This window comes from Suillus clintonianus, assembly GCF_016758775.1.
Source record: "Suillus clintonianus strain FC179 chromosome Unknown DEU56scaffold_102, whole genome shotgun sequence".
Classification (NCBI taxonomy): domain Eukaryota; kingdom Fungi; phylum Basidiomycota; class Agaricomycetes; order Boletales; family Suillaceae; genus Suillus; species Suillus clintonianus.
This window is the reverse complement of record NW_024539326.1, coordinates 117,988-136,114: the sequence shown is the minus strand read 5'-3', so window position 1 is coordinate 136,114 and position 18,127 is coordinate 117,988. Positions and strand designations below refer to the sequence as shown.

The 18,127-nt window shown below is 46.6% G+C and overlaps 1 protein-coding gene across 1 annotated transcript; it reads right to left on the bottom strand.

Moving 5' to 3' along the window:
• Window positions 1–16,672: 16,672 nt before the first annotated feature.
• DEU56DRAFT_828604 (uncharacterized protein) lies at window positions 16,673–18,111 on the bottom strand. The gene is made up of 5 exons (XM_041354431.1): window positions 17,711–18,111; window positions 17,532–17,653; window positions 17,341–17,484; window positions 17,102–17,283; window positions 16,673–17,062 (listed from the first exon to the last, which is right to left on the bottom strand). Exons 1-5 carry the CDS (start codon window positions 18,081–18,083, stop codon window positions 16,738–16,740), a joined length of 1,146 nt encoding a protein of 381 aa, XP_041203875.1. The 5' UTR covers window positions 18,084–18,111; the 3' UTR covers window positions 16,673–16,737.
• Window positions 18,112–18,127: the final 16 nt, after the last annotated feature.

Genomic DNA, 18,127 nt, shown 5'->3' with positions numbered 1-18,127 from the left:
CGACCCCAACTGTGGCATCTGCAGGTGTGGTCCAGGGTGCAGCTGCTGTTGCAGTCACTGCGGCCCATGAATTTCCTCCCACAGCTGCTGAAGTATTACCCAATGGCGTGGAGATTCTACCAGTGGTGGCAGCAGCTCCATCCTCTGGCCGTCGGGGGCCGAGGAAGGCAGGCGGGGATGCTGGCGCCTGTGTCTAGTGGGCCAGCAGGCGAGCAGGCCAGCCGACCAAAGCGATCCCGGAAAAAAGTAGTACGACCGCCACCTACAGATCGCTATTACCGTATTATTTGATATGTTTTGTTGAGGATGGGTGCTAGTTACAATTGTATTTACTTGCTCTCAATGATATTTGGATTGAATTGAAATGTGCCTGTTTGCGTTCCAACGTTCTTGAGACCCAGTTAGATTATTCAGATAAGCCTTGGGATCTAGATTTCAAGGTACCGCAAAATCAGCTTGAACAGTTGCAGCCGACGGTCAATATTTCTGATTTGGTTGAAACCCTAATTGAAGCCACGATTGTGACACAAACTCAATATTGTAACGTGAATTGTAACACAAATGTAACGTCACACTCTTTTATTGCAACCTATTGGGACTTCGGCTTGTCATTGATTCATTGCAACACGTTACAAGGCGACGAAACCCAATTAGGAAATTTCCGACATTGGGTAGGGACATAGATCAGAACATTGTCGATGTCTCGGATATGTCAGACTACACCGACACCCCACAACTTCGACTAACGAACGCGGGCGTCGCAGAGCATGCGTAAAATCTTTGGACGAGACAGCGAGCGAATTTAAGAATGCACATGTTGTGCACAAATAGGTGATTCGGTGCACTGGTAGAGGTGAGCTGATTGTTGAATAGACCAGGAAAGACTTGTTCTTCACCACAGCGACGCCGACGACTCTTCGTTTGGTATACTTACTAGCCTCTACTGACTCTGAAACAGTGAAAATCCAATGCTGCAGGTATACCAAATTCCCACGGGTGAACTCTCTCGGTCTCTCATGTACGATACGTCGTTGAGTGAGTCCCCGATGTTATTATACACGTCGACGCTACCCAAACAACAGATTCGTATCTACAATATGCTTCCAGGGACCCGCACAGCTCTTGTTGATCAAGAGATTTGACCCATGTGATACTGTGTACTTCAGCGTGCGCAGTTCGCAAAGTGACCAACAACTTTCAGCCTGGCACTTGTTACAAGATAACACACTCTCCTGCTTAAGTTTCCCCACTCGCTCTCATCCCCCCAACTAAATATTGCTTCAGTTTTTAGACCGCGTCTTTGTTCAAGTTCTCTTCTCTCTTCTGCTCCACGCACTCCTTCTCGAAGCTCATCTGCGTCTCATATTTTTATTTCATCCGCGTCTCCACATAAGAACAGTTGTGACTCGTGGAATTATTCAAACTACGACTTTGACAACTCTAGCGTAGAGTGGATGGAACGTGAGGTTAGGTTACTTGACAGGGTGCGCAGAATTTCGGGTGTTGTCAAGTGATTGACCCAAAATGCGCTCTTAGACCTTGGATGTGCTACCATCTCATTTTATTGTTCCATTCCACCTCCGAACCTTCTAGACGACTAGTCCTAGGTCCTACTATTGTAAAGGTCAAGAAAGCCTCTACGCAGCCCGCTACTCCAATGATATCTTCAACGAGGCAAGTCGAAATCCCTAATCCCCACTCTCAGGCTATTCGTGATCTCCCTACCAAATACACCTCCATCCAAACCTCGAGTGCTACCAAAGCAGCCACATCCATCAAGCAGACCCATGCCCTAATGCAGCATTGCAAATATAACTACAAGTCCTGTGCACCAGGAGCTGGCTGAGACACGAGGCCTTCCAAATGAATATCAGTAGCATCTCCGCCTTGCTGACTCGACCTGAAGATTTGAGCGTAAAACGCGAAAGATATGGTAAGGGCCTAGGGCGACTGATGTAAACTGATTACAACTTGATGCACGACACTAAATTCATCATGCAGCCTGCAGTTGACGCATCGATGTTTTGAATGGGCGGCGGAGGAGTTGTGTAGCCTGCATTATAATCGCTTAAACGGGTACGGTTTGGAGTTGATGTCTTGATCTATCATATATGCCGTTGACAGCTTTTTGTGGGGTAGGGATGTCAGGTGGATGAGAACGCAAATAAATGAACAAGTCAAATAACATAACTCGGCTCTCGCGTCTAGACTATCAAATCTGATCTGCGCTGCATCAACGTTCAGCTACCACGCCGATTTCTTGGACTCCATAATGATTATCCCGGTCTGACTCGACACTTCGTCCTGTCTCTTTCAACATTCTTCAGAACACATAACTTGAATACATATTACGGCGAAATAATAAGTACCACGACGAAACTTGACATCAAGAGAGAAAAAATTATCCTGCTCCCTGCAGAGCACTAGACTACCGTCAACTTCATCGGGCATATCCCGTGCTACACACCACTGCCGGTCGATATATGCATGCGCTCCTGGAAATCAATCGAGGACATCCCAGTTGCTGCGTCGGAGTCGGCCACGAGCTGAGCGTTATATTCCCGAATGCTAAGGATGAGGCGTGGTCCCAGCACAAAAGATTGTATGACTGTCAAAACCTGAAGAAGACCAAACAAAGTCTGAGTTTTCAAGGACAATATGTTCTGTAGAAATGATGAACCATGGCCTCATGCAGAAGTCAGTGAAAGATTTGCATACCGCCGAAATCGTTGGAGCCAAACAATAAACGAGGTTGAAGCAGGAAACAGCAACATAACTATCACGTTCAATCATTCAGCGGAAAATGAAACGATATTCACAATATGAGCTCACCTCGCAAAGTAAAGGACGTGGGTTTTGATCAACACTGTAAAACAGTCCCCGATAATACCTCCTGCCGAATATTGTCGCAGCTCACGGAAGTGTTTAGCAGCAATCCAGACTGCGAGACACAGTGCGAGGACCTCCCAGACAGTGCCGAGTATCCAAGTAACGGAATTCAGAAGGAGGGCAACGTCCCCATAGTCAATCGTGCACTCATAGGTGCCGGAGAGAATGAATCCCTCTGATATTCATGAATGAGCCCCGTGCGCATTTCTCATTCACAATTAAGTGTACCCCCTGAAATATCCCTCATCATCATTACACCGACCACTCCATCAAAAATGTTGACAGCCAAGCACCCGACGACGAGAGATATCAGGATCGTTCTGCGTTGATACATGGCATGTAACCGAGCGATCATGATGACTACAACATGGTCCAGTCAAGTCAATACCATAGGTCTTGCAACTGTACAGCTCACCACACAACATCGGAAATGCCATAATATTCATCCAGTTGAAAACGAGGAACAGAGTTCGGCCTGAGGAATCCAGTTAGTGATGAGCCTCAGGTGGATCACTCACTCCAAACAGACTTACATCTGTGACAGTCATTGTAGTAAACGAAAAAGCTGGTCAAGAATGACGCTCACCCCTACAGGGCGTCGCACTTAAGTAGATGGTGATAACAAGCATTGGTGGAGAAGACTCACTGCATCTGTCAACAAGATCGTTGGAACATCGACTGCATGCCACCGGTCAGAAGAAACCAAACACAGTGAATGCGAGAGGACATACTCAGTATGTCCCGACTAAGCATGAGATTCGTTAACACAACACCAGTTGTTTAGCCTTCTGAACATACATGACATATAATAGTCCAAGATAGCGCACCTAGGATATTGTCAAGTCAGCATAACTTAACAACATGCAAGTCACATACGCTCAGATAGAGAAAGGTCATAAGGGACCAACGTTGCCTCTGTCGCAAATTAATGTTGTTCTTCTGACGTGGAATTCTGCTCACCCAGACCAGTTCAACCTAGAAAACCATTCTTAGTAAGATGGCTGCTCCGGTCATAGTATGAACATACCTCTTGTCCGAACGTAAGGGCTGGAAATACTTGTGGGAAACGAGCAATTATCTCATGTTATCATGCTCACCCCAATCATACGCCACCCCAACAAAGGCGGCAGCTGCGAAGCAGCAGTCAAGGTTAGATCGAGACACCGGCACCAACATCCGACTGCTCTGCACTGACTCAAAAAATATCTCTGAACACGATATGAATTGATGAATGGCCACCAACTAGGGTTGTCTAAGACTAGGGTCATACTGTAAGAGGATGGATGTGAGGGAGCGGAGAACTTGGTGGAGATACGACGATGACATGCGTGCTATATATGTGTTGGTGAGGCAGTGTCTCATTGCGTCGGTCTTCAAAGTCAGCCGTTCGAAATAGTAGGAGAGATCTACTTACCCAGACTACCAATACCTCTTCACAAGCACATATCTCAACCTGATCCTTGCCCATTTGCCGTTTCGCGCGCACCTTCTTGCTCTCTGCCTCCCTCATCGGGCACTTCTATCATAAGGATGCCGAAAATGGTGAGCGCAGAACCTTTGATTCGCATCGTGGAGTTGGTGTGGTAGTGACAGGCATCGGTTTTCTACAACCCATTCCCAGATCAAGACAGCGCTGAGAGAGGAGCCTTAGCACTAGCCCATAAGGGCCGATGCACATTGGTTACAGCTGCGATATTTTGCAAAGGGGGCAATGTTGATGCAGTGATAGACGGAAATCTGGACTTGAGACATTATATCATCATGAATATACGAAAGATATCGATGGGACGAAGGAAGGGCAAGAGAAGCGAACGACAAAGAAATTAAACTATGAATGATCCAACTCACCTTAAGCTTCAAGATGACATTATGCACTGGCGGAGATGCGCCACTTATTGAATAGAGCGTCTTCCACACTCGTGTCCCGGCTCCCTAGTCGCACCACACGAAACCAAGACATCAGATGAAGCTGGATTCACCAAGACGAGGACTGTGACTGACAACTCTGAAAAATCTGCAGGCACACCAAAATTCCCACGGGTGATAATACTTCAAGTTGAACGTCAAACGTTCTGAACTCTCGGCCTCCCATATGTACTACGATACATCATTGAGTGAGTCGCCGATTCAAGACTTTCCCATGGGTTAATTAATGCAGATTTGAACAAAGCCAGATCTCGAGCGATATACACGTCCGCGTGACTTCATTACCCAAACAGCAGATTTGTATCTGCCACTGTCCCGCACAGTTGATTGAGACTGCGATACAACTTCGGTGCAGTTCAGTAAGTAACCAACAATCAATCTGGCACTTGTTGTAAGATAACATCCTCTCCTGCTTGACTTTCCCCACTCGCTCTCATCCCCCGACCACATGTTCCTTCAGTAATCACAAAGTTGTCTCCTATTCTGCTCCATGCATTTCGGTCGTTCTCGTAGCCTATTCGCGTCTCATATTTTTATTTCACCCCCATCTTCAAATCAGAACCATGACAGTTACGACTCGTGGAATTTTTCAGACTACGACTTTGATGATCCCAGGAGGAAGATGAGGTCCATGTCTGCTTGAAATTCACTTCGTAACAATAGATGTATAAGTACCACGACGAATGTTTGACACGAAGAAAAGGCAAATTCTCCTGGTCCTTACATAGTACCGTTAACTTCATCAGGCATCTCCCGTGCTACACACTACTGCCAGTCGATATATGCACGCGCTCCTGGAAAGCGATCGAGGACATGCCAGTTACTTCGTCGGAGTCGGTCATGAGCTGAGCATTATATTCTCGAACGTTAAGGATCAAGCGTGGTCCCAGCACAAAGGACTGTATGGCTGTCAAAACCTGAAGAACACCGAACAAAGTCTGAGTTTCCAAGGAAAATGGATCCTATAGAAATGATGAACCGTGGTCGCATGCAAAGGTCAGCGAAAGATCCGCATACCGCTGAGATCGTTGGAGACAAATAATACACGAGGTTGAAGCAAGAAACAGCAACATAACTACCACGTTCAATCATTCAGCGGAAAAGGGAACGATATTCACAACATGAGCTTACCTCGCGAAGTAAAGGACGTGGGATTTTATCAACACTGTGAAACAGTCCCCGATAATACCTCCTGCCGAATGTTGTCGCAGCTCACGAAAGTGTCTTGCAGCAATCCAGACTGCGAGACACAGTGCGAGGACCTCCCAGATAGTGCCGAGTATCCAAGTGACGGAATTCAGAAGGAGGGCATCGGCCTCATAGCCAATCATGCACTGATAGGTGCCGGAGAGAATGAATTCCTCTGGTATTCATCAATGAGCCCCATGCGCATTTTTCATTAACAATTAAGTGTACCTCCTGAAACATCCCTCATCGTCATTACGCCGACCACTCCGTCAAAAATGTTGACAGCCAAGCACACGACAACGAGAAATATCAGGATCCTTCTGCGTTGACACATGGCATGTAACCGAGCGATCATGATGACTGCAACATGGATCAGTCGAGTCAATACCATAGGTCTTGCAACTGCACAGCTCACCACATAACATCGAAAACGCCACAATAATCATCCAATTAAAAACGAGAAACAAAATCCGGCCTGAGGAATCAAGTTAGTAATGGCCCTTGTGTGGATCACACACACCGAACAGACTCACATCTGTGGCAGTCATTGTAGTACACGAAGAAGCTGGTCAGGAATGATACTTACCCCTACATGATGTCGCAGTTAATTAGAGGGAGAGAGCAGACATTAGTGTAGAACACTCACTGCATCTGTCAATAAGATCGTCGGAACATCGACTGCATGCCACCGGTCAGAAGAAACCAACACAGTGAATGCGAGAAGACATACTCAGTATGCCCCGGCTGAGTGTGAGAGTCGTTAACACAACACCAGTTGTTGAGCCTTCTGAACATACATGACATATAATAGTCCAAGATAGCGCAGCTAGGATATTGTCAAGTCAGCATAACTTCACAACAGACAAGTTACATACACTCAGATAGAGAACGGTCATCAGGGACCAACGTTGCCTCTGTCGCAAATCAATGTTGTTCTTCTGATTTGAAATTCTGCTTACCCAGACCAGTTCAACCTACAAAACTATTATAAGCGAGATGACTGCTCCAGTCATAACATCAACATGCCTCTTGTCCGAACGTAAGGGCTAGAAATACTTGTAAGAAATGAGCAATTCTCTGATGTTATCAAGCTCACCCCAATCATACGTCACCCCAACAAAGGCGGCAGCTGCGAAACCGCAGTCAAGGTTAGTTCCAGACATCAGCGTCGACGACCGCACGAACCTAAAAAATACCTGTCGACACGATATGAATTGATGAACGGCCACCAACTAGGGTTGTCTGAGACCAGGGTCATACTGTGAGAGGATGAATGTGAGGAGCGGGGAAGTCGGTAGACATACGACGATAACATTCGTCCTATATATACCACCATCAAGTGTTAGTGTGGCAGTGTCTCATTGCGTTGGCATGATGCCAGACCAGAAAAGTCAGCCGTTCGAAATAGTAGGAGAGATCTGCTTACCCCGGCCAGGCTACCAATACCTCCCCACAAGCACATGTCTCAACCTGGTACTTGCTCCTTTCCTGCTTCGCGTGCGCCTGTTCGCTTTCTGCCTCCCTCATCGGGCTCTCCAATCATAAGGATGCCAAAAATGGATCTTCGGTTTGCATTGTGGAGTTGGTGCGGTAGTGACAGGCATCGGTTTTCACAGTCAGAGATATCCTAGTTAAGATTCTGTGATTGACATCTGATGAAGATACAAGCCATCCCCAGATCAAGAAAGCGTTGAGAGAGAAGCCTTAGCACTAGCCCATGTATATCTCAGGACTCTTAACAAGGGCTAAGGGCCGATGCACATTGGTTACAGCAGTGACATTTCGCAAAGGGGGGCAATAATGTTGATGCAGTGATAGATGAAGCCCTGGACTTGAAACATAATATCATAATAAACACACAAAAGATATTGATGAGACGAATAAAGGGAAAGAGAAACACGATACTAGGAATGACGAAGGACTTCAACCATGAATGATCCACTCACCTTCACATTAACACTATGCACTGGCGGAGATGAGCCGGTCATTGAATAGACTTGGGAAAGACCTGTTTTTCACCATGATGACGACTATGTACTGCCTGTAACTGTGAAAAACCCAAAGCTGAAGGCACCTGCCACACGTACCGATCTTGCCCTTCACATCAAACAGCGACTGAACAGAAAAGTCTGGATACGACAACGCTGAAGGTCAGTATTTCGCATGTGTGTCAAAAAATGTCGAATATCGGGTGTTGACATGGTGCTTATGAGACCAGAAGGCAGATATCGATGGCGAACCCCGGCCCAGAGAGCACACCAAAATTCCCACGGGTGATAATTGAAAAATATATGTTGTAGGTTGCGGTCACATGAACCCTTAAGAGAAACGACTCACGGCTATTGCAGAACCTTGGGCACAATATGGCTTAGTAGTGGAATGAGTCAGATGGCACTAAACGGAGATAATGAGACCTACAAGCATGAGTGACAAGAATCTCCCAAAAGAACCAGTTTTCCGTCCTTGTGTATCCAAGTTCCCACGCGGTTATTGAAAGTGAAAAACGCTTACCGAAGTTCCCAACCAGCAAACTAAGCTCTCATTTTGCCCGCACTGCCCATGGCAGTCCATGATTCCTCGCCGCCGCCGCCGGGATGCCCACATCCCACAACGACGACGTCCAAGGAAAGAGTAGCTCGTCGCCCTTGGTAGAGCTTACCAGCCTGAAAATGCAAAGTCAGCCCTGTGAACGACGGACCACTGAGCACATACATTTGCATGTTGAGCCAAGACGGAGGCGAGAGTCAACTAGCAGGAAGGTCTCGAACATCTTGATGTCGTCGAGAAGAAGATGGCGGAGATGGTCGAAAATGAGTGAGCTTAGCGAGGACTTAAAAGAATTTTCGAAAATCTTACCTTATTTAACGAGGACTTAGAAGAATTTTCAATAATACTCGCCTTCGCCCAAGTCTACCGTAAAAAGAGGTCAAAAGCAAGGATTTACGGATCTGGTTAGTGGTGGGATAACAAGTGTTTGAAGAGACTAAACAGCGGTCGGGAAAGATGTGTTCGCGAAGTCTGAAAAGATGCTATTTACATTTGTTGCTTCAACAAAATTATCTAAAATCACCGACATGTCTGCTTTGCGTACGGTTAGTGGCTAAGTACGTTTTGAGTCCGTTTAGACCTGGTTTCTCCCTCCGTTTAGCGTGCGTCTAAAAAGTCGTTTCCGCAGTGATTGTTGAACGTTCTGAAAAGGCTTCAAGTTGGTTTCCCACATGTACGATATGTTGTTAAGTGAGTCGCCGATTCGAGACTTGCTCATGCATGCACTTAGATCGTTCTCGTAGCCTATTCGTGTCTCATATTTTCATTTCACCCCCGTCTTCAAATCAGGACCACGACATGAAATCGTTCAAACTATGACTTTGACGATCCCTAGCGTAGAGTGGAGGAAGGTGAGGTTAGGTTACTTGGCAGGGTGCGTAGAATTATGGGTCTCGTCGAGCCATTGACCCAAATTGACCTTCTCATCTTATCCCGCCCTCCAACGACTCAATTCCACCTCCGAACCTTCTCGACAAGATTGAACGCGGTATCGATGTCGCCAAAGGCCCAAATACTGGCCACATTCTGTGACCACGACACGTATTAAATTGCTCAACCTGGCTCGTGCAAGAGTAATGGAAAGACGGAACGATTGAGCATATATTTTATGACAATCGCAAAGGCTGATTATAAGGAGAGCATTGCTCGGTACGTCTTCTTTCCCCCTTGTCTTGCTATCTATTTTCACAGCCTTTTGTAGTGTCTGCAATGACATGAGCACACTTGCTACTGCCCGTGCCTGCGTCCATCTCACTTATGTCGAACACACGTTCTCAGCATGCGAAGAAGCCCCGTACGAGGGAACCTTCGTGGTCGTTCCTCGCGTCCCCACATGCTCATGCACCACAGCCCCTTGGCCCATTGGCAGCATAGAAAATTTCAACTGCAAGTTCTGTTCACAAGGATTTGGGTAAGAGATTCGAGTCGCGGCTTTCGAATGAACATCAGCAACGCCTCCGCCTCGTTGACTCAGTCTAAAGACTTGATTCTGAGGAGCGTGAATGCAAAAGATATGATATGGTAAGGGCATAGGGCGACTGACGAAAACTGATTTGAAAATGCACCACACTAATTCATTATGAATCCCGCAGTTGACGTATTGGTGTTTTGAATGGGAGGCGGGGGAGCTGTGTAGCCTGCGAGATGCTCGCCTACATTATAATTGCATGGACGGGGATGATTTCGCGATGTCTTGATCTATAATACATGCCATTGTTAGCTTTTGTAAGATAGGGACGTGATGTGGAAATAAATGAACAAGTCAAATGGCATAACTCGCCTCTCTCAAGTCCGGACTGGTCAGTGGTGATCGGGAACTCAACGCTTTCATGATTTTCAGACATCCTCATCAGTACTACGCCATCGTTCAAATATTCACAGCTTGTGCTCCATAATAATGATCCCGGTCTGACTCGTCCTGTCTCTTTCAACGTTCTTCAGATCAAAAAAAAAATACATATTACAACAAAATCTTTACCAAGAACCTATGTCTGCGTGAAATCCACTTCCCAACACCTAATAAATAAGTACCACGACGAAACTTGAAATCAAAAAAGCAAAGTAAATTCTCCTGCTCCCCGCAGAGCACCAGACTACCGCCAACTTCATCGGGCATCTCCCGTGCTACACACCACCGCCAGTCGATATATGCACACGCTCCCCGAAAGCGATTGAGGTCATGCCGGTTGCTGCATCAGAGTCAGCCACGAGCCGAGCGTGATATTCTCGAACGCTAAGGATGAGGCGTGGTCCGAGCACAAAGAACTGTATGATTTGCGAAGTCTGAAGAATACCAATAAAAATCTGAGTTTCGAGGGAAGATAGGTCCTATAGAAATGATGAACCGCGGTCGCATGCAGAGGTCAGTGACATATTGCCATACCGCTATGAACGTTGGAGACAAAGCAACAATGAGGTTGAAGCAAGACACGACAACATAACTAGCACGTTCAATCATTCAGTGGAAAAGGGAACGATATTCACAACACGAGCTCACCTGGCAAAGTAAAGCACGTGGGATTTGATCAACACCGTGAAGCAGTCCCCGATAAACCCTCCTGCCGAATATTGTCGCAGCTCATGGAAGTGTTTTACAGCAATCCAGACTGCGAGACACAGTGCGAGGACCTCCCAGACAGTGCCAAGTATCCAAGTTAAGGAATTTAGAAGTAGGTAATTGTTCCCATAGACAATCATGCACGCATGGGTGCCAGAGAGAATGAATTCCTCTGGTATTCATTAATGAGCCCCATGCACACTTTTGATTCACAATTAAGTGTACCTCCTGAAGATTGCCTTGTTTCCATTGCCATGACCACTGCGTTGAAAATGCTGGAACCCAAGGACACGACGATGAGAAATATATGGATCCTTCTAGATCGTTGATACATGGCATGTAACCGAGCGATCATGATGACTGCAACATGTTTCGGTTGAGTCAATATCATAGGTCTTGTAACTGGACAACTCACAATACAGCATTGGAACTGCCACAACATTCATCCAATCCCACACGAGGAACAGAATCGTGCCTGAGAAATCCGGTTAGTGATGGGCCTTGGGTGGATCACACACTACAAACAGACTCACATCTGTAGCAGTCATGATAGTAAACGAAGAAGCTGGTCAAGAATGGCACTCACCCCTACAGGGTGCTGCGGTTAATTGAATGGGAATAGCAGGCATCGGTGCAGAGGACTCACTCTATCTGTCAACAAAATCGCAGGAACATTGACTGTATGCCACTGGTCAGAAGAAACAAGCACGGTGAATGCGAGAAGACATACACAGTATGCCCAGGCTGATTGTGAGAGATAGCAGATTAGCACAACACCAATTGTTAAGTTTTCCGAACATACAAAGCATATAAAATTCCAAGATAGCGCACCTAGGATATTGTCAAGTCAGCACAAATTCACAACAGGCAAGCTACGTACAGTCAGATAGAGGACGGTCATCAGAGACCAATGTTGTTTCTGTCACGAATCAATATTGTTCTTCTGACGTGGAACTGTGCTCACCCAGACCAGTTCGACCTACAAACAAATCTTAGCGAGATGGCTGCTCCGGTCATAACATTAACATACCTCTTGTCCGAACGAAAGCGCTGAAAATACTTGTAGGAAATCAGCAATTCTCTAATGTTATGATGCTCACCCCAATCATACGTCAATCCCACAAAGGCGGCAACTGGGACACCGCAGTCAAGGTCAGATCGAGACATCAGCGCCGAAATCTGACTGCTCTTCACGAACCTATAAAATAGCTGTTAATACGCAAAGAGTTGATGAGTGGCCAATAACTAGGGTCGTCTGAGACTAGGGTCATACTGTTAGAGGATGGATGTGAGGGAGCAGGGAACTTGGTGGACATACAACGATGACATTCGTGCTATATATACCACCATTCAGTGTTGGTGCAGCAGTGTCTTCCCAGCACTACAGGTACTAGTACTAGTAGATCTCGAGGAGAAGCAGTCTGAAACAGCGACGATGACACCTCAGAGCAGTACACGTCGTGGTGGGAATGTGAGATAATAGTGTCATCACTTGCATAAGGTCGCCATACCTCACAACGATGCAAGTGTAGGCAGACAGCCAGTGTTTCCAGCCTGTACTCAGTCATGCGGTAACATAAAGATGTGAGACTCAACGTAGATGTCGGTCATGAAACATTTGCACGGGCGGAACGTTCGGAACAGTTGAACACCGCAAAAGATGAAAGAACATATCTATATAAGAACTGTTCGTGATTTTGTCACCTTGTTTCCAATGCCATTCTCAAGCATGCATCAGACCATCATGACAACACAATCAAGTCTACATATGCTGGTCGTGGTGGGTGCAGCATTTTTGATGTCCATCATGGAATTGGTGTGGGTGACAGGCATTAGTTTTCAAAGCCAGACACATAGTTGAGCTTCTGTGATTGATATCTGGTGAAAATACAACACCATCTCTAGCTCAAGATAGCGACATGAGGGGAAAGAAGTCAGAAGCACTGTTAATGACCGCATGAAGCCTGACTTGTTGTTCTTCGACCTAGTTGTCAGCGCACACCCTTAACGCTTGATCCAAAAGATTCGAGAACGCAGAGCCTCCAGAGCATGCGGGAAAGCTTTGTCTGGATGATTGGAATTGTGGGATTGGTTGATGGCACAGCATTAAATTGAGCGACAAACCTACTTGTCTTTAGCCAGAGTCTCATTTGGTCTTTGACGTTTACATCGCATCGACGTGCGGCAATACAGCAGGAAGTTCGGAACTAGATCATCATCGGAATATTTCTGTGCTAGAGCATAGATAGCTCAGAATGTATGGCGTTTTTTTTACCCTAGGGCCGTCAGACCAAGTCACGTTTAGACAAGTAGATCTAACCCCGCGGCCTTAGCTGAAGCTTGTTTATACTTGTTTACGGTCTCAAACTCCCATTTGCTCTCCTTGACGACTCGAGAAGAGCACTGTACACTTGTCGGTTCAATCCTTTCCTACGATGCTAGCTCATCAGATTCTCCCGGACGCAATCGAACTGCATTATGTGGACCAGTGCACGGAAAGCGAATCAGCCAGGCTCAAGATCCAACCAACCAGTACTTGCTGAAGACGAGAGCCCTGTAGAGTACGTTACAGTAAACTTATGATCCATTAATTCTCCGTTTCCGAACTTCGTGTGACTGATACTGTGTCTTTTGGCATTTCATAATTCAGGTATCAGTTCCCCCTACTGCAAAACACGCTGCTCGAATATCTAACAAGGCAAGCTCGATTACTTCTTGCACCATCCAGGAGGAATGAACTATGCGTCATCACACGCCAATCTAGCTTAAATATTGGCCAATATTCGTCCCAAGGGGCTTGCACTCATGCTCGCTCCTTTCATACGCCGTCTCTGAATGTTTCCCTAACATGCACAGAAATTTGCTGTCTATTCTTCCGATAGCATTTTTACCTCTCCCATCAATTCATGGACCTTACGATAGCTCCCAACACAGAGCCCTTTAACAATTGTGGAACATTCCGCTCCCTGGACGTCCTTCAATCTCCCAGAGTACGATCACTACTTGGAGCACACTCGCCAGCACTTCCCAAAACTCGACATCTTTCACACATGCCCTATTGCCGACGCTATTGTCAAACTTGTTGAGGACGTCTTGGCCGCATCCATGCAATCGATTTCCAAGTCCCATTTTGTGCCAGAGGCGCTCTCTGCCACCCAGCTCCAAACCTACATGGAGAGATTCGCCCTCCCTGCCTCGAAGTCGCTATCACGTCCACAACCTGACATTAGTAGATTTTCGACTTCTACACTATCAATGGTGCTAGTGCCTGCATGTCTGTTCCTGGGTGTGTCGGTCTTGCTGTTTGGAGCTACACTGACTAGCTGTTTTGCTGGCTATTTTTGGTGTGCGATGCTCCCCATGGACTCCATCACAATATTGAATATTGACTGCACAGATGCGGCGGGTCTCAGCTAGAGAATGGACTCGGGTATGTCTGGTTTTCGCTCATCATGTCACGACCTTCACGGTACAATTTTACACGGTACACGTAGCGCTACAGTTAAAATCCTACACCTATACATATTCGTATCTCTCCGATGAACAAAAAATAAAGAACAAGCATCACGTCCACAACCGACATCGCGCAGTAGACGTTCGACTCCCACACTTTCGCTGGTGCTGGTACTTGCATGTCCCGTTCCTAAGCGTGTCGGTATCATCGACTGGAAACACTGACAAGCCGTTTTATGTTTGGTTTTGGATACTGAGATATCACTACCCTCAATTCCTTCAAAATCCGACTGGTACCTCGAAGGCGGTGGGTCTGGTTAAAGAAAGGACTCGTGAAGATCTTTGTTCGGTCCTTGATGTCCAAGCTTACTTGCGGCTTTCATAGCACAATATTTGCTAAATAGGGTACATGTATCCCCAATAACGCTTAATGATACTAAAGATGTTCGTATTTCCGCCTCGTCGAACAAAGTATAAGACAAGTTCCTCCACATCCGGGAACATTCGTGGGGTCGCTCTTCGCATCCTCAAATGCTCATGCACGACGGCCCCTTTCCCCATTGGCAGATACTATTGCAAATTACAACTACCTCTTCTGTGCACAAGGATCTGGTCAAGAAACGCGAATCAGGGCTTCCGAATGAATATCAGTAGCGTCTCCGCTTCGTGGACTCAACCTGGGTACTTGAGTCTGAGAGTGTAAATGCGAAAGATATGATTAAGGGTCTAGGGTTGGCCTAGGGCGACTGATGACATCGATGAAAACTGAGGCGAGTTTGCAAAGTGCACTGCACTAAATCCATCATGCATCCAGCAACCGGCGTATCAATGTTTTGAATGTGTGGCGGGGGAGTTGTGTAGCCTGCGAGGTGCTTGCCTACATCATAATCTCTTGAACGGGTACGATTTAGAGTCGATGTCTTGATCTATAATAAATGTCGTGGTTAGGGTAGGGATGGGATGTGGATGGGAACGCAAATAAATGAACAAGTCGCATAACTTGCCTCTCTCGAGTCCAGACTCCGGACTGTGCTCCATCAGGTGCCCAGCCTTGCGCAATTTCTCATCACTAGGCTCTGTCGCGAAATCCTTGGCGACCAGCTCGAGAGCGAGATGCCAGCGGTCGTTACAGACCTCTCAACAACCGGAGGAAATAGTGAGCAAGGGAGAACAGAGCAGCATTCAAACTCACTTGGTGTGACACGAAAACTGTCAACGGGCTGATATCAGCAAAGAAGTCTACATGTCGTTCCATACGCAGCGAGGGACTGGAATGCTTCGAGGTCGTTGGCATCTAGGCAGATATCGATGATAAACAGGAAGCCGGGTGAAACATGAGCGGGACGAGATAGTGTGTACTCAATCGTCGTCTACTTTGGAGGCAGTTCAGTGGGTAGATTTGCATTAGACGTGAGTCTAGTAGAACAGACAAATACATAGTTTGCCTCCGATATCGATCTGCGTGTCTGAAATTTACCGTCACTGCGTACGTTCTGATTCCATGTCTGACAACTGAATGAGGAGTTTCTGGCAGGCAGTCCTCGAAAGCATGATGTACCAGTCCAGCTAGCACATATCCCATGCCATGACAGGCGATAAGGATCGCAACGAACGAATCACGGCTGCCTGGGTGTAACATAAATGGGTTTATAAATTCGTAGTTTGTAGCTTTCACCACTATCTAGAAGACCATCATCGCCAAATGTACAAAACAAAAGGCATAGCGCTGCTAGCGAAAGCGAAGCTGAAATCCTTCTGCGCCGAAGAATAATGTCCCTTCCTCATGAGTTGAAGTGGAAGAGTGATAAGGAATCGGCGAAGTTGGGAGAATAAAAAACTGCAGTTCGACGCAAATTTATGTGGCTCGGTAAAGTCCGGACTATTCGGTAACTGCCACCCATGCTTGCTGACTCAGCGCCAAACGGGAAAGTCATTGATGTGCGGATGTGACTTTCGCATGAAGGCCTAGTATAGACGAAAGAATCGAGTAAGGTCCGACTAATAACAGAGTACCAGAAACCGTTCCAATATTGCTGTAGTTGTATCTTTGGGATAGTGCCAGTCTGACTCGCTAGGGCACCTTAGGCGTGAGATGAAAACTTAAAGAGATGTGGGTATGCACTTTCAAACTTACATTGATAAAATTAATGCACCGAACTCCACATGATTGCGAGACACTAAGTAATCAATGAAGCGCCTATAAACAGGGCAGACATCATTGAAGATAGTTGATGCACCGGATCTCCATTGCTTTTTAGATTTCTGACATTGCCTCCTGCTGCCTCATCATATTTGTCCAAGATCTGTGCGAATACCTCGGACGCGCCGCTCATATGTAATATTCGGGAGATGCCTGCGTGTAGTGCGATCAAATGAGGGTTAGGTAATGGCAAGTTTCGTGTAGGGGCATCGTGATTCCGGAATGTGATAGTTTTACCGAGGAGGTCACGAGGGTGTATCCACGCCCTGCCCCCAACCTCCCTGACTACATACTCGTTTTCTCGCTGGAGCGCTGATCAATGCGTTGCGAGGATGCAAGACTGCGGGCTCACCTCCGTCTGCTCCAGGTATATTTTCAACTTGTCAAACATATTGTAGAGGTCATGTCCAAGCATTATGCCATTGGAAGGGTCGTCTACAAGCCTTTCCATGTTTTGAATAGTTTCTTCGGACATTCCTGAGTAATGCCGAATGATATTCCACGTTGCAGCCGCGGTATGTGCCTACATAATCCAACTTAAGTGTCAGAATTAATGATAACCCAGTAGAGAAATCCTTACCCGGTCCATGGTGAAAACCCCGACAGCCCGTTTCAGGATGTGCGCTCCTATCAAGGTTACAAAACCCTGATTAACACTGGCAGGCACGTGTGGTCCATCCCAGAGACCTGAAACAACGCATCTATAACCGTCCCGTCGATTAACCTGTTGGAAGTTAACACCAAAGCCGCTGTTTAACTGGTAGGACGTACATCTGTCCTGAATCTGCTGCGCCGTTCTGAACTGGCGCTTACAAGGCTGCCATAGGTGTCCTCAATAGTCGGCGTGGCTTGATCGGAAATCAAGTCCGATAGTTGGCGGGTTCCGGCTATGACTACCAGTGAAAAATCGTGTTAGTGTCCGCGGCAGATATTTCAAAGTTCCAACTTACATGGCCATAGCAGATACATGAACCAAGTCCTCGCGAGGTTGACTTGGTCATGGATCTCAGGGCATGCGCAAATAGCACAGGCAGTATAACGCTCGGAGGTTTCGCCGCCGGTCCCGTGAGCGTTCCTCAGCATTGCGTCTAGAACCCTGGATGCGTCCACGTCGTCCACGCTTGGTGGAGTTTTGATCCATCTACATTGATTCGTCGCTAGTTGCTCTATTGTTTGTCGAGCCTGTCCCACGTAAGTCGTAGTGGACACGGCAGCGTTTTGCATGTTGAAATACACGTTCTCGTTGAAGCTGATGACGGATTCAGGTTCGCTGATGGTCTCACTCAAGTCGCTGATGTCACTCGCGTTTCGTGAACGAGGCATGTTAGAGAAGTTAGAACAATATTGGTAGTAAGATCATGTCAGGA

Coding starts and splice junctions, on each gene's coding strand:
- DEU56DRAFT_828604 (XM_041354431.1), bottom strand. CDS start 18,083: ATGCCTCGTTCACGAAACGCGAGTGACATCAGCGACTTGAGTGAGACC. Junction 17,284..17,340: donor GGGTTTTCACCATGGACCGG/GTAAGGATTTCT, acceptor TGGATTATGTAG/GCACATACCGCGGCTGCAAC. Junction 17,063..17,101: donor CAGACGGAGGTGAGCCCGCA/GTCTTGCATCCT, acceptor AGCGCTCCAGCG/AGAAAACGAGTATGTAGTCA.